The 17117-nt window shown below is 44.9% G+C and overlaps 1 protein-coding gene across 5 annotated transcripts in view; it reads right to left on the bottom strand.

The window, feature by feature from the left end:
- The window catches only part of LOC118207777 (metabotropic glutamate receptor 4-like), a 266491-nt gene that overhangs the window by 31374 nt on the left and 218000 nt on the right, over positions 1–17117 (bottom strand). For all 5 annotated transcript variants that reach the window (XM_035381804.1, XM_035381807.1, XM_035381803.1 and 2 more), the window contains one exon: positions 9587–9787. In XM_035381804.1, coding sequence (XP_035237695.1) covers positions 9587–9787 — 201 coding nt within the window. The remainder of the gene's footprint in view (positions 1–9586; positions 9788–17117) is intronic.

Genomic DNA, 17117 nt, shown 5'->3' with positions numbered 1-17117 from the left:
GGTTCACCAAAGTGAACTTTAAGGTAAAGGCAGATGTGGAGTACACACTGAAGCAGCTTTATCTCAGCATGGTCCATTCACTCAACTAGCTAGTTGTATTCAAAGACTAAGCTGGACAAAGTATAGATGTTTATCAATGAACAGCATGGACCTGGAGTCAAATTGACACAAATCCATCCATGTTGAATATTTCATTTTGTGCAGATCACACATAAACGTCCAAACTGTTCAGACTGTTCTGTGCTGCAATGTAGCACTCAGAAATGAAGCAGGAATGGTGTAACCTTCACAGACAGCACCCGGTTAACTGTATAACTTTACGGCCATGCTATTATGTATTCATTTGGACCGCACAGCCTTGGAGGTTCTCTATACGCTCTGTATGCAGGGCAGCTTGCAGAGGTTTTCATAATCACGGCCAAAGGCATGTCCGCATTTCCTAGACCGACTGCACATCGCACAGAGCTGCGCAACGAGAGATAAGGGGCGATAGTCCCTATTAGCATCAGCCGCACCGAGCCAAACATGATCTCCTCTGGGTATAAGGCGGTATCTAAACTTTCACCCACACTCAGAGAGAGCCAGTTTGGTCTCCAACCTTAGGTGAAATAATTTTACCAGCAGCACATCAGAGACGCTTAGCTCATTGGGATGCAGAGTCAATAAGTCCTATAACAAATTTAACAGCCGAGAGTCATGGGTTGTAATCACCGTCGCCCTGGGGAGCACGAGAAAGTAGCATCTGCTTGTGGGAGTGCACATATTTTTTGTTCTGCTACATTACCTGAAAACAAGCAATGCATGCATCATGTATGCTTTCCTTGATTGTTTCTCTGATACTTAGGGACTTTAGGAGACCATCCATAAATGTCATTCTTTTGCACATCAGGATGTAGTGGGAGTGAGGCCTAACCAGAACAAGGTTAGCATAGCTCTCAAGTTTGGAAAAACTGAGTGTGTAAGGTTGTTCACATCACTGGGAATCAATATACATTTTTGACCAGGGGGATGGGGGCTCTTAGTGAAGTAAATTGTTAATGAGCAGAGAGAATTTCTAAAAATATGACAACTAGATTTAATTTCACGTAAAAAAAATGCTAAATCAGCACCAAAAATGCTGCAAACCCAACATGGCAGCTTTCATTTAAATGTGTGAGATTTCTGGACCTTAGTGGGAGCATTCCATGCGGAAGGTGATCAGACTACTGTGATGAGACCGCACGAGAGAGAGGTCAGTTCACCAAGAGACAGGATTCCTACTGACACTCCATGCCCAAGCCACTGCTGAGATTTATCTAGCCAAACAACCAGAGCATGGGAAGGCAAGTCCAAAAAAATACCCCCACTTCTCTAAGCACAACTCATGAATTTGACTGGACTTACATCAGGATGACACCTCGGTATAGTACTCTGAAGTTAGGAGCCTGACAATTGAAGCAACTGTTAAAAGAACCAGAAAGCTGACATTAGCTGTTGGTAGAAATGTGTCATGGGTTTGGGAAAGACTTTGCTTTCATAAGCAATTCCAGCAAATGGGATTCCAAGCAGAAACCACCTGCTTCATTTTGATAAGCATTAATGGAGGTAGAGAGGACGCCCCATTTTGGAATTGAGCACAGATTTATTTCACACAGGAATGAAATGTGTTCCCAATTTTTTAAACCAGATTAAAATAGAAACAGATTGGGATTGTAATTTCAATTATCTATTTAAGCACACTGTGAACTGAAATGCTTGATTTAAATCTGAATTCTGTGAAACCGCAAACATATGCCTCTTTCCATAGATTTTACATTCATATGCCAACAAAAACCCCAAAAACTATCCATTTAAAATTCAGCAATACACCAATGCAAATACATTACTGTTTATCCTCTCTGCTGGAATTTCTTATATTTATTTGAATTATTCTTGTACCAGACGAGTGACAAATTAAAGGAAAAACCTGAATAAATGAGTGGAGAAATATAACAAATGCAAGAATGCACATTTGAGAGTTATGTGGTGCAAAAACCATAGTCACTGGTCTACAGAGATGTGGAAAAAAATTCTGGACAAGTGGGCGAGTGCAAGTGTGGCATACACCAAGTGAACTGTACAAGCCCGAATGCTTGACCCCTACAGTGAGGGGGGTCCAGTGGCCCTGTTATTCCGTGGGGGGGCAGTTTGGGTCCACTTGTTCCCTTAGAGGGAAGGGTCACTGCAAATCAATACAAAGTTATTCTGAGTGATCACCTTTATCCTATAATGAAACATTTCTATCCTGATGAGAGTGACCTGTCCAGGACGACAATGCCCTCATCCACAGGGCATGAGAGGTCACATAAAATGATTTAATGAGTATGAAAATGATGCAAATCATATGCTATGGCCTCCACAGTCATCAGATTTCAACCCAATTGAACACCTACGGGAAATTTTGGACCGATGTGTGCTCTCCACCACCATCATCAAAACACCAAATGAGGGAATATCTTTTGAAAGAATGGTGTTCCATCCCTCCAGTAGAGTTCCACGGACTTGTAGAATCTATACTGAAGTGCATCAAAGCTGTTCTGGGGGCTCGTGGTGGCCCAAAACCTTACTAAGACAGTTCATTTTGGTTTTTCCTTTAATTTGTCACTTGTCTGTCTGTCTGTCTGTGTGTATATATATATATATATATATATATATATATATATATATATATACACACACACACACACACACACACACACACACATATGCATATACAGAATATATGAGGTACAGTACATGTATAATTCAAATAAATATAGTATGGGGCATATTCACATTTCAGGGAATTTTTAAAAATATATTTTGATTTTAATCAGAAGGCATGTGATGGAATCAAGATATAAAATGACAACCAAGCCTGTTCTTTGCATTTTTACCAGCAGGCTTTGCTGTATGATGAAAGCGAAGGTCAGTGGAGCAGTGGAGTTATGTCTGATTTATTGTAAGCAGATCAGACACAAGGCACATTTTACATTATTTAAAACTGCATCAACACATTGTAACCTGAAGCAGTAACTCAACACTCCTATGTTTACGGTTATGGAAAATGTCAAAAATGCCAAGAAGTCTTTGAAGCATTCCAGGCCAAGTTAAATGCAATTCATAGGTTTGATTGTCAAATGTTTCTTCTAGAACATTTCATGAATTTCATGTGTAATAATGGCATTTTCTGAAAAAGACTTCAGGTGAGCTGGCAGTCTCATCTGCATTAACACCCTCCCTCGCCTAGACACGCTCTGCTATAATTCACCCCAATCTAGCACCAAGCTGTGATCTCAAATTAGAAACCTCCAGCAATCATTTACAAATTACCATAAGCAATTACAACAGAGCCTTCAAATACATCAATGCTACTTGATGCTCTTATACTTTTTTAATGTGTGCAAACAAACACAAATGAGGCTGTGTTGACCCGGATACATGATAATCATTATTTTGGTAAATATATAAATAATGTCTAGACTTTGAACTCCATACAGTTATTTCCATATGTTGACTGTTGCACACCCTCCTCTCGGTTTAAGAATATATCCAATGGGACACTTTACCATTTTCCTTCCGTGTTTCTGAAGAGCTGTGCGGTGTAATCATACCAGTACGCTTACAGCTTTATTACACAATCAGCAAGTATAATGAGGAACTTTTCAGAATGCCTCAAAAGTAATTGAGTTACTGCTACAGGAAATACAATCAGACGGCAGTCATCAAAATAGCAATAAGATTAACTTTGACTTTGACTGTGAGAGTGCCCCATTTCTGTTCTTGCTGCGTTCTCACATTTGAGGGGAGCCCCCAGTCACAGCACCACCGGGAAGACTAACAGAGACCCGAATAAATTCAAACCAAGTCTCAAAAATGGACTATAGGCTTCAGCTGTTCTGTCAGGGCTTGACAAATTCAGCATTCTACACACAGAACGCTATGCATGTCCATGCACCCTAAAGCCTCTTTCCTGGTATTAGAGAGAAGACGTCATTTCCATTAGCTCAACCCAAGGTGACATTAGTAGTTTAGAAAGGGGTAACGATGGAAATTAGAGTAAGCTTACATTATTGTGGGAACACGGAGGGAAATTAATGTCAATGGTCATGATCGTGTGTTTAATTATTAATATACGTAATTATTGCTACAACGTGTCTGCGTAGTGTCAGAATACGAAATTGGCCGGCCTATCAAATGGCAAACAAATTAAAATATTCCTTGCCCCCAAATGGGAATAACTCGGGCAAACGTTCTCAGTCTGGTATTATGTTCGACATCACAAGAGATGAACAGAAAAGGTTTGCGCTGTACAAAGAGAACGTGGACCTACACAGGAGTACATTTAGCTGTGCCTGTCAGAGCACTGCGGTGATGGATCTATAGCGAGAAAGGTTATTTAAAAAACCCAGAAGGCTGCCTCAATCTGAAAAGGAAAGGTTGGTACTTTAAAAGGGAAAACACTGTTTCCCTACCATCTGTCTTCCTAATGGATTTATTGTGTTGAATAAAGTAATCTAAGGACAAGGATGAGGGAAACCAGTAACCAACTTCACATTTCATAAATATGCTTGGAAACATATGGCCACAAAGAGTCAGCTTTAACAAGAGAACAGTACCAAAGCGAGCAGCTACCGCCTTCTGCCCACTCCACAGCAGATAGTGGACTAAGCGTGTGAGGGTGTGGGTAGGCCTAGGCGCTCTGACTCAGCCATACACATGACAGGGCTAGCTAAGGCAGGAGTCGATATTACTATGCAGCGGGGTTAAGCATTGGGTCAGCTCACACAGTACTCCTTCCAGAGGAGCCAGGATTGTGTCGGACCCCCATGGGGTCCAGGCCCTGACACGGTCTGACCCAGACGTCCCAGCAGGATCATGTTAAGAGAGTCCTGTTGTTAGGCGTCCTGCCCACCCCTAACCCCCCCTCCCCCCATTGGTTGGCGAATAGGCTCCCTGCTTTGGCCACCTCAGCAGAACCCCGCTGCTCCAGACACTCATTAGCCGTTAATTAGTCCAGGCGGGCGGGGCCAAGAGGGAGTTGGAAACTGTTCTTTCGCGGTTCCATTGAAGAGGCTCACATTGTGCCTCACCTGGACCTCAGTCGGGGTGTAATTAGTCAGTCCTTTCACTACTGCAAAGGTGCTAAGCCCCTGTGGTAAGAACAATGGAACCATCGGATGACTGGTCTAATGAGTCACAAAACGCCTTTCAGTTAAGGATTTACTGCCACGTGAAAAACTCAACTTCAATTGTTCCACATTGGAAACGAGTGAGATTGAATACAACACTGCATGTGACTTGCCGTTATGACATTTCTTTACACTTGTGTGCTTATATCAGAACCCTCTCAAAAAAGAAATGTCAATCTCTGTGGAAACCTGGTAAAATAAAATGTAAATAAAACTGAATAAAATTCTTTCAGTGTGCTTTTCCAAATAGGGACCCTGTTTGGGGGGAACTGGAAATGTGACCAATCAAGTTAATGACACCATTACCAAGGAATAATCACCCTGTGATGTTTGCTATCTAAAATATGCAAATAAGATGATTAAGCTCCTAAGTAAGAGGGCTCTTCTTACAAAGGGAGCTGATTAGGAACAATAATAATCTTCATCTTGTGTAATCAGGCCTAACATATTGATACAGTGAACACTGAGGTGCACATTAGCCCACCCCCAGTCCATCAGACAGTCTTCAGAAACACTGCTACTGTAAAGAGAGCACAGCTCTTTCAGTCCGTGCTACCGTGGCTGCATTCAGGTCGTAAATGGCTGCTGCAGGCAGTGCTTGGGCAGAGTAGAGCTCGCGCTGCACGCTGGTCCTCATCCCTGCCCTGTTTCCCCAGCGCAGGCCTCCTGTTTCACTGCGGCCTGCAAACCCATTAACCCAGCAGACCTGCGCGCACTGAGCAGACCAAACACGTATTACAGTAACTGCACTGGCAATCCAGAAATGAAAGAATAAACAAACAAATAATATACATTTACCTATAGTAGATACTCTTATATGCAGTGTTGATATACTACTACTACTACTAATAATAATAATAATAATAAAAAAACAAATTCACGTACAATCCATTTATACAGCTGGGTGTTATACTGAAGCAATACGTTTCCTACTCTGCTCAAGGGTAAAACAGTGGCAGTGGGCTGGTCTGGGAGCTGAACCTGCAGCCTCTTAGTTATGAGTGCATCTCCCTACCATTACATAACACTGCCACCTTATTAAACTGCATTTCTATCTTAAAATAGAAAGCAGAGATGCACCTCTGGAACTGGCAGCACCGACAAAAACTGCACTTTCAAGATCAGCCAATTGGCTGGCCTGTGCTCTGTGACCGTTGTTCATCTGAAGCTTTGAGGAAGAACCCAAAGTAAGGGAGATGTTCCATCACACAAGATTGGGGGCTCATGGGATATGTAGCCTGTCTGAGGATAATCATGATAAAGTTAAAGAACTAATTGTTTTCTGGATGGATGCACTAGTCGCCCCATGGTTAGTGCTCTATTTGCTCACATCCTTTTTTCTTCCGATCCCATTTCGGTTTGAGCTTTGAAGATAAAAGCTCAGAGAGCACTCGGAAAATTACCGCACATGCCAGACTTCATTATTCCAGATTTAGCCTGCATAGGTGCTCCCATTATGTCAGTAATGGAGAATACCAAAAGGATGCAGAAAAAATGGTACACAATTTAAAACCTAAAGTAAATTTACCCAGCTTTCTTCACTGTAGGGTAATTATCATGCACACACAGTATATGGGCCCTGGGTAAAAGCACACTTGGAGAAGAAATCCTCTGCGCTGCTTTCTTTGAGCTCAGGCAGTAAGTGCCAGGCTGGATTGACATTTTAAAGGCCAAAGCACTGCTGAAGCAGAGCACAGCTTTTTCCCAAGGCTGACGGCAAAGGAAACGGGGAAACTGACGAGCCACTGAATTCCATTTCAGTCTACTGAAGTCTCGTGACTAACTCCTCCGACAGGGCGATCACAAGCAAAGGTGCGCACCAGGGAGGTGGGGAGGGGATGGATGGGGATAGAATTACCTAGGGGTGCAGATCAACCGCTACAAGACTACCTCTCTCCACACCTTTGCATGTCTTAAATGGTGATTTTGAGAGATGCAAGTAAAGGGAAATGGATTTTTTCATTAGTGCTTTTAAGTCCAGGGAGGGAGAAAAATCACACCTCCCATCTGTGAAATGACAGCAATCCTAGGAGCGCATCGCTGTTACTGTTTTTACATCGTTCATAGTGTATGAAACATCTGTGTTAGTAATGTCTTTTATATCAAAGATTCTGAGCATATAGTTCATATCTGAGGCAAATGGCATCACCTTTCTTGAGTGTACTTGGTTAAGTAATTGTTCAAATAAAAAGAAACTGTATAAAAACAAATATAGTAAATAACTATATGCAATTTTTATCATGCACATACACCTGGTGTGAAAATTATGGTCCACTTCTGGTAAATAAAGATGCACACAAAAAGGAGGGGAAAAAAATCTGAGAAGCGCAAAATAGACTGTCAGAAAGCCTGCCCTCCTCTGGCCACAGGTGGCATTGCACTGGTCCCTCAGAGGGATTGGGCAGGTTTAATGCCGCATGTTATTTCATTCACCCCTCGTGTCAGACTTATGGGCGCGTGAAACGGCTGGTGGAGTCCCAGGGAAGCCTCTCGTGCGTGGAGAGCGTGTGACTGCGAGCGGGAGACTGAGCCGCCTGGCGCAGCGGAGGCAGCTGGCGCCAAGCTCCGTGGCGACCTGGAGAAGGTGAGGGGGAAGGCGGCTGCTTAGCATGTCCAAACCAGGGCCGGCGAGGTTAGAGATCTTTCTAAGACACACACGCATGTGCGCGCGTGCACACACTCGCACACATGCACACGCACACATGTACCTACACATGCATCAACAAATGCTTGTACACAAACATGCACTCACACACATGCACGTGCACACACTCACACACATGCGCACACACACACACATGCACAGACACATACATAAATGAATGCATGCACACAAACACGCACTTTCACTCTCTCTCTCATGCTCGCTCTCTCTCTCTCTCTCTCTCTCTCTCACACACACACACGTACCTACACAAATATAAATAAATGCATGCACATACACATGCGCTCTCTCACACACGCACACGTACACAGGTACCTACACATACATAAATAAATGCATGCACACAAGCACACACACACTCAACCGCATGCACACTACTGAAACACACAAACGCAAACATATGCTCAAACACTCACGTGCGTACATCCACACAGGCTCGCTCCTTTCCTACGCTCGTTGTGAAGCGGTTAATGCACAGTAGGGCCTCGCGGAGACCGGGCCTCGCCCCTCTGACCCAGTGTTGTCGGGAGACCTTCCGGAGAGCACTCCGGCTGCTCTTTATAAATGAATTCCCCCCTGGCAGGTCCAGCCCCGCGGCTGCCAGCACCTGCTCGGCGCACAAACAGGGCTTCTCGCGGACACAGGGTCATTTATTTTTCACGGAGGACTGAAAAGGCGGGGGGCCCGCGTCCCTCCCCCCAGCACAACTCAGAGCGCCGCCTCACAGAAATAAAGGCAGGCATTGGAAACACAGCAGGCCCTAATTCCTCCTGTGTGCAGTTCCTGTGAAAGAATTCATTTAAATGTCTTTTTCTACCGACTTGGAAGCATTAATACAGGTCTTGGCTGCGCGCGTCTGGTGCGCCGCAACTTCAATTGCTACCTTGGCAACAGGATTCAACCATTCAAATGCAGATGAGCTTTTGGGACTAAAGAACAGTGAGCTTGTGGCATTTGTTTGTTTGCAAGTAGAGCTGTCTGTCTCAGCATGAATGCTTTTTTGCGCCTTGTGTGGGAAGTCACTTTCATGTGGTTCTTTTGCAAATTCCCTTGGACCTTTTTTTAATGGTTTAGCCACAGTTTCTCTAATTTTACCGTTCTTTTAAATATTGACTTTATTTAACAATACAAGATTTGAGACCCATGCAGTGCTCATAACACAGAGCTTCAATTTTTTTTTTTTTTACCTTTTTTTTGTCTGTTGAAACCACATTAATCCTGAGTGTAAAGACATTTTATTGCGCTTCAATGCATTTCGGTTTTCAGGTCTGATGGCGCTGTCTGTGTGTAGGTTCTCTTTTGTGTGTGAGTGTCTGTGTGTGGGAGTGTATTTTTGTGCGCGCTTTTATAACTTTATCAGAAGTGGGCTTTCTTGTGTGTGGGTGTCTTGAAATGGTTAGAGTGAGTGGGGGTTCTTGTGTATGTGTGTCTCTGTGCAAGAACGCACAACTGTGAGTGTATATGTGAGAGAGTTTTTGGTGTACGTGTATGCATGACACTTTGTGTATTTGTGTATGCACCATGGACTGCGTGTGTATTTGTGCATGCGCCCATAACTGTGCGTATTTGTGCATGCGCCCAGGACTGTGCGTGTATTTGTGCATATGCCCGGGACTGCAATTGTATTTGTGCATGCACCTCAGACTGTGCAGGTATTTGTTCATGTGCCCATGACTGTGTGTGTATGTGTGCATGCTAATGCACCTGTGTGAGGTGGCGGCGGCTGACTGGCCTGTGAAGTTGACGTTGCGGATGAACTTGAGCAGCATGGTGCCGTTGATGGGGTCCATCTTGGAGCAGAGGCCCACCGTGCCCGGGCACAGCTCCTTGTGCATGTTGTGCAGCGCGTGGGCCATGGCGTAGACCGCGTCGATGACGAACTGCACCTTCCCCTCCTGCTCGTAGGACGAGTCCTTCCCGATCCGCTCGTGATCTGCGGGGCAGACGGACAGAGCAGCCGTGAGGCCGGCGTGTTTGAGGCGCGAGCCCCCGCTCCCTCCACACCGCTCCGCCGATGCTACCGCCGCGTCCGACAGGGCGGTGAGGAAACGGGCCTCGCAGGAACTGCACCGCCGCACGGCGCAATACCTGCGCTGGCCGCTGGCCTCTGCGCATGGCGAGGTGCTCGTCCCGCGGCGCAGCCGACACGCTCCCCGGGAAACCGCGCTCACCCGCACGGCTGCGCACGGCTACGGTAACATCGCTCAGAGGAAAACCCTGGCAGAACGCATGTCAGCAGGCTCACTGCACAATGCCCCAGCGGGCGTGAACACGCCCCGGCGGCCTTTTCGCCTGCAAACAGGGGGGCGACAGTGGCATCACATTACATTACATAGCATTTAGCAGACACTAATTATACCTAGAGCGACTTAAACGACTTCCGCATTTTTAAATAGCATCCATTCACACAGCTGGATATTTACACTAGCAATTCAGGTTAAGTGCCTTGCTCGAGGGTACAACGGCAGTGTCCTACCTGGGAATCGCACCTGCAGCCTCTAGGGCACAAGCAGAGTTCCCTACCGATCACACCAGGCTACCAACCAACTCATGAACCAAACGAGTAACAGCGTAAAACCGGTTCACCACTGGGTTAAATTTGCTTGTGAGCACGACCTCAAATCACTGCACATTTCCTTCTCCAGCCTTGGGGTGGGGGGGTGGGGGGGTGGGGGGTGTTGGGGAAGAGGTGAAAACCAAGCACGCGTTGTCCCCATCCAAAGAGGCAGATGCCATTTCGTGATTGCGCGACACGCAAAATCAAGCAAATGACAACGTTTCCCCGGCCTCCAGTCCCTCCATTGTCGGCGGCAGTGTTTATGAATTATTCCAGGTTTTTGCGCCAGTGAGAATCGCCAATTAAGGGACATCTGATTAAATACCATTCAGAGAACCTGTCTTTTGAAATTCGCATTGAATTTTTCTAAAATAATTACCGTAAAGTGCCATTCAAGTGCTCATCATGACTCCAATGTGTCCCTGATTGGGGACGAGGGCCCTTGTCGGGGTCGTTACGTGCCACTCCAGAAGAAAGGGGGGGTGGCGGGGGGGGCGGGGAGAATGGAGGTAGCGAGGCATGCAGTCTGAGCGTCCTTAACGTTCCTCTCTTTAATGCTCATCTTCATTCTCCACCGCTCACAAACTCTGGAGGTTCAGCTGAATTGATAACATGGTGGAGTTATCATACCTGTGGTTTGTTTTCGCTTGGACGCTAATGGGGCCATTTAGTTCTACAAAGACATTGACCCGCCTTCCCTTTCTGTTTTCTCTTTCTTTAATTGCCAGGTCTAAAGGGCAGAAGTCTCTCTTTTAGGTCACATGAAGGAAATGCTACAGTAACTGAAGTTGCAGCAGGCAGGAGGCTTTCTGCCTCTTTTGAACAAAAACAATAATGATGGACTCAAAAAAGGGAAATGCAACACAGTAATCACCACTTTACCAAACAGATGCGGGACGCGCCATCTGGATTAACTGGTGTCTTCTCTCCTCCTATGCTATACTTGTAATCCCACATAATTTGTGCTCTTGCGCTCTGCATTTTTTGATCAATGCTGCTTTTAAACCAGATTAAAATATTCCTTAAACTCATCTTTGATTCTTCAGTATGTTTCTGCATATGCATATACATACACATATATAACAACACTCATACACTCAATAAAAATCTCACTCGCACAGACAGACTAATTTCTCTCACGCACCCGTTCACTTATGTTGCACTTGCAAAAATGCACAAACACACATGTACATGTACGCACACCTACGCACACACACACATGCCCGCACGCGCACGCGCCCACGCGCACGTGCACGCGCACGCACACGCACACACACACACAGTCACATGTGCGTGATGTGAATAAAGAGGAGCGTTAAAGCTGGGGACAACAGCGACAGAGCCGCGGTGGGACAGAGACAGAGGAAGACGAGACTAATCATTCCCTCTGTATTAATGTAATTCGTTATGACAGGTGTATATTAATCACAGCAGAGGTTTTTCAAATGCTTTTAAAACACGCTAATTACCCAGCGAGGTTTCAATTAACACCCTGCTCTGGCGATTAGATGTCATCTTGTGAGCCCAGCACCCGGGGGAACGTGACGGAGGGACGGTCTGAGGGCCAGGTCCCTCTTTCTCCCCCTTCTCCCGGCCCTGTTTACTGATTGGCCCGGAGCAGCCTTAGCATTCAAACTGCATGCCGGCTGGGTGCAGGCTGAAACTCTGCGTGGCACAGGGTGTGACCACTAGCAGGTCAGTCCCTGAGCAGGAGGTTGTGGCCGCTGGGTCTTGATGAGAAAGATTAAAGCCACTTTGCAACTTGAATTACGAACTGAATTAAACATTGGCATCTAAGCCCAGCAAGCCTATGATTGGCATTCTGGGTGAATCAGACCTGCAGCAGCACAGGAGTGATGAGAAGAATACACACTCAGGTATGACTTGCATCTACTCTATTAAATCCAGCACTGAACATTTTAAACATCTTTTAATGCAGACGCCTAGGGAGGATTCAGTGGTCTTCAACAGCGGGGTTTAGAAAAAAATCATGTTTAAACGCAGAATTAATACCACTCATATTCCAAAAAAAAAAAGTTTGCATAAATTAGCAACATTGTTTCGCTGGAATCTTTGGGACCTGGCTGAGTGATGGCATGCTTTACAGAAGCAGCAGGGACGAACGGCAGACACCTTGTTTTACACGAAGCGTGAGGACGGGTGGTGGGCGGTCAGCAGAGGAACAGCGCCGGGAGGTGCTGGCGGGCTGATCGGCAATAGTCTACGCAGAAACGGCGTCAGTCTCTGCAGAAACGGCGTCAGTCTCCGCAGAAACGGCGTCAGTCTCCGCAGAAACGGCGTCAGTCTCCGCAGCAACAGCGTCAGTCTCTGCAGAAACGGCGTCGGCCGCCGCGCTCTCATTGCCCGCGACACCTCCTCTGCTCACTTTGAACGCCCAAACCACCGTGATAGATGTGCTGCGGGAGGCCGCTGACGCGCTCGCACTCGATGAAAAGCCCCTCCCCGCTACCGGACCTCAACCTGACCAATGGCTGGTGTGCGCCGAATCAAAAGCGCACAGAGGGCGGTGTGATGAAACGCCACGGAAAGCTCACTGCGCCAGGCCCAGCCTTTAATTACAGACATTTTCTTTAAGCATCTCTCACTTGGGCCGCTTATTTATTTTCACATTTTTATGAAGAGCAGTAACATGGGATTTCAAAATGGTGCCCAGGAGGATTTTGGGCTGAACAGACCTGGCACTCCAGGAATACGACCGTCGTAAAGATTATATGTAAATACATTATTTCCAACAGAACACTCTTCCCGGGTTTACATTATCCGAGGTGCTTTTAAATGGAGGGAACTGGTAAAAGCTGTAATGGAACTGCTACGTCTGAGAGGGATAAATAGCTTTTATGGTTATTTTAATATTTCAATATGCAGTATGAATGAGATATGAGGGCTTTTCTCTTTTTTCCTCAAAAAGCCTACATAGAAAAAGATAGCCATAGCTTACAACAAAAAAAGAAAGACTAAACCATAAACACTGATGCTTATTAAAATTTCAGGATTATATCTGCATGGCTATTGAGGCAAACCAATTTCGAACCACAGGGCAGAAATCACTAGGCTTTTCACGGGCCGGCACTGGGTTTGAACAGATTTCAAGAGCAACTTAATCATCAATGTACATCACTGCTCCACAATCTCTCAAATTATTTATTCGCAAATGCATTTCTGCGTCCGCAACAAAACTATTACCTAACACACACTGACTTATAAACAAAGGAAGAAAAAATAATGGAGATTTTGCAAGCTATTTGACCTTCAGAAGAGAAGCTTTATGTATTGATTGGCTACATTTGATGTCATTAGGTCCACATAAATGAGTCACTTACCTAGAGGAGATATGGGCCGGTTGCACAAACAAGCTCTAGATATTACAACCTTGCACAAATAAATTGACTTAGCCTTGGGTTTGAAAGAGGCTCCACCTTGTGACATTTTCAATGTCATAAACATTACATTTATTCTTGCAAGTCCACTGGTAATTTTGTGCATATGTGCGCACATGACTGTGTGTGTGTGCATGCGTGTGGGCAGATGACAGCACGTGTATGTTTGCATGCTCCAATGACTGCTCTTCTATTTGTGCTGTTACTTTAGGACCCAGAAGTCCATTTACCTAGGCAACTGGGATTTTTACAGGGAGTGTCCTTGATCACAGCACGCCGACTGCAGCGCCAACTAGTGGTAATCACGGTAGTCAGAGTCCAGTGTTCGACCTACAGTGACAGAGGCAATTTGGTCAACTGGCAGTGCCACCTAGAAGATTCTCTGCAAGCACAGCCCTGGCCCCACGCTCACAAACCTCTCCAGCAAGTCTCTTTTCATTAAGAATCCCAACACCCCACACTCCAGCAAGGTCTGTGGCGTTACCTCACAGCTCTAACGTTCCTCCAGCAGTGACATTTTTCCCAGATACACAGTTTTTCCTAATGTAAACAAGATAGAGAATTCAAGAGATAAGATAAAACCAGAAGGAGGCTGAATTTATAAGGCAGCGCCACGCTTTGTTTTGCTTCGCGAGGCTCCTTCCTGAGAGGTCTGAGGGTGCGCTCCTTATCGAAAACGGAGCCACTTAAAGTTAACAAATGTCGGGGCTGGGAATAAGGCGTCGCATTTGTTTTTCTCTGTCATCCCGCTTTTAATCTACAGTCTGAATCGACGCGTGTCCTGGGTGAGGAGTGGAAATTTCACATCCCCGGCAAGCCCCTGCGCACTGATGACGCTGAGAGACGAGTCGGGGCTCACGCTTCCGTATTCATGCGCTAAGCACACGCTCATAGGGCCACGCAAAAGCTGCTCCAGCCAGACTGCAGCCAGGACTGCACGGCAGCTGGGCCTGAGGCACAAGCAATACCTCCTCATTCAGCATAGGACAGGTAGCCTATGTACTGCTCCTCAGAAACCACGCACATACACACACACAAACACACACACACAGGCACACGCACAGCCTGCCCATGCACTCTGTTCTCAGACAGAGAAAGTCATCTCAGACTGAACGTGTCAGCCAGATGCAGGGATTGTCTAGGTGCGACGGAGCACACTGCCTCAGATTCTTTCACCCCTCATTGGCTGCCTGAAACAAAATAGCTTGCCTTCCCCTCCACTGAAGTTTCTTTACTTTAAATAGGGGAAAACAGGAAAGGGGAGGGGGAAAAGACCTCTCAATATAATGCTGCGTAGTTGTGTGCTCCTCGAAAAATGTGGGCAAAGCAAGCCTCCGTCTGAGGGCTTTTCAAATTACACAGGGAGCGTTAGACCTCCGTGGAGATGAATAAATGAAGCTTATGGAAATGTCTGGCGAGAAGTAGCTTACATGCAGAACTGTCTGCTGTGTTCTCCAAGCAGAAAGAAACTCCATTATGAAGTTACGATCGGAAAATGGCTTCCGAATGTACAACAGAGGCCATTTGAATAGAGTGAGTGAGAGACACTTGGCTTTAACCCACTGTAGCCTGAAGAATTTACAACAGGGAGTCACAGTGCAAAGTGGAGCTGTTTTCAACCAACAAAAATGCATCCCACATTATTATTAGTGTGCCTTTGAGTTTGAGATCTTCCCAATCACACAGCATTTGGGAATGACAACTGTGGCAGGAAATCCCAGGATTCCTGAATAAATGCATTAGTGCTGAAATTCACAAAGAATTAATGGTAGTAGTAGGCCATTTTAAATGGAATCTTTAAGGAATTACATTATACCAATACCTTTATAGAAATGTGTTCTAAATAGTAAAATAATGTGCTTATAAAACAGTTCAGTTGTTGTCAATATAAAACTCAACGATGATTTTTCCTTTTTCTTGTCACTCTGCATGAGGAGACATTTCTTTTAAACAGCTCAATAAACACAATAGAGCTGAATAAAAAGCCATCATTTGAACTGAATGAAAAGCCATCATTTGCAGCCAGCTCTGAAAGTAGCCTATTTCTTTGGCTTTTTGGGAGCAAAGAAGGAATGCATTATTCTCCTCTGCCTCCTTGGTATGGTGAGCTTGTAAATGTCTGAGCATTCTGCCTGTAGAGCCTCCAAAACACATATGTTTACGTCCACAATGTTTCAATTCCGCTTTTATCTTGCTAAGCTTTTTAAAATGTTGCCAAACTGCCAATGAACCCATAAACCTGAAGCTGGCATGATTTTGACAAAACCATCTTCCTAAATCGACACACAGGGTAATTTGGTTGGCGCAAAAAGCTACAAACTGTAAAACATAGCCAAAAAACAAAGAGAGACAGTAAATCAGTATTTGAACCTGATTTATATGTCAATGATTGTGTTTAATTATTATGACTTGGACAGAATTCACACTATTTTGACTGACATTTTAAACAAACAAATAAGAAAGCAAATACATTTTAAAAAATAAAAGAATGGTTTCCTGTTCTATTAATCTCCAGAAAGCGCTTCAGGAAATCCTGGGACTCCCAGTCTCCTACCCTAGTGTGGCTATTATTGGCATCAAAAACTAGTCAAGTCACCCTGGTGTCAGATCAAATCCAACCCCTGCCAGTGCTGACTGTGGGGGGCAGCCCCGTAGGAGCAATTGGCTTCTCATTGCCCAAGCGATATTTAGGAGGTATTCAGTCGGTGGGAATAAGTGATCATTGCTCTTGTGCATCGGGCTTGCTCTCTGCACAAGCGTATGCTTGGGTCTCCTCCGCTCCACTCTCAACCTGTGCAGCTTGTGGCTGCAGTGTGAAAAGAAGCATCTGGTTGATGCCACATGTTTTAGAGGTGAACACAGAGTTGTCTTCACTCACCTAAGCTAGCAGCAGGGGCTATATACAAGTATGAGCATACTTGTACATAGTTTCATAATTGGACATTCCAAATTTGGGTGGGATTGAAGATTAAATAAAAAAAACAATTAACTAAGCTACATCAAACAATTTTTTACCACACAGCTCACACAGCATCTCAACGTAATGGTAGTCCATCTCTAATGTAGACCTACATTATTTTACCTGGCAGGTGTCTTTCACTCTGCTTTGACTTTTCTGGGTACCTAGAAACATGTTCTTCAGGTTAGAAGACTAGAAGCCTTTTTAATTTACTATCCAAAGAGTTTGAATAACTCAACCTAATAAACAATTCAGTGGTTATAGTTTACATTTTTGAATGTACTGCTTCAGTGTATATCCAATTGCCTACAAACAAATGAAAATGTGAAAAATAGAAGTGTATATGTCG

The sequence above is a fragment of the Anguilla anguilla genome, chromosome 11 (assembly GCF_013347855.1).
Source record: "Anguilla anguilla isolate fAngAng1 chromosome 11, fAngAng1.pri, whole genome shotgun sequence".
NCBI lineage: Eukaryota > Metazoa > Chordata > Actinopteri > Anguilliformes > Anguillidae > Anguilla > Anguilla anguilla.
Note: the sequence above shows the minus strand (reverse complement) of the source record. Positions and strands in the feature narration are given on the sequence as shown.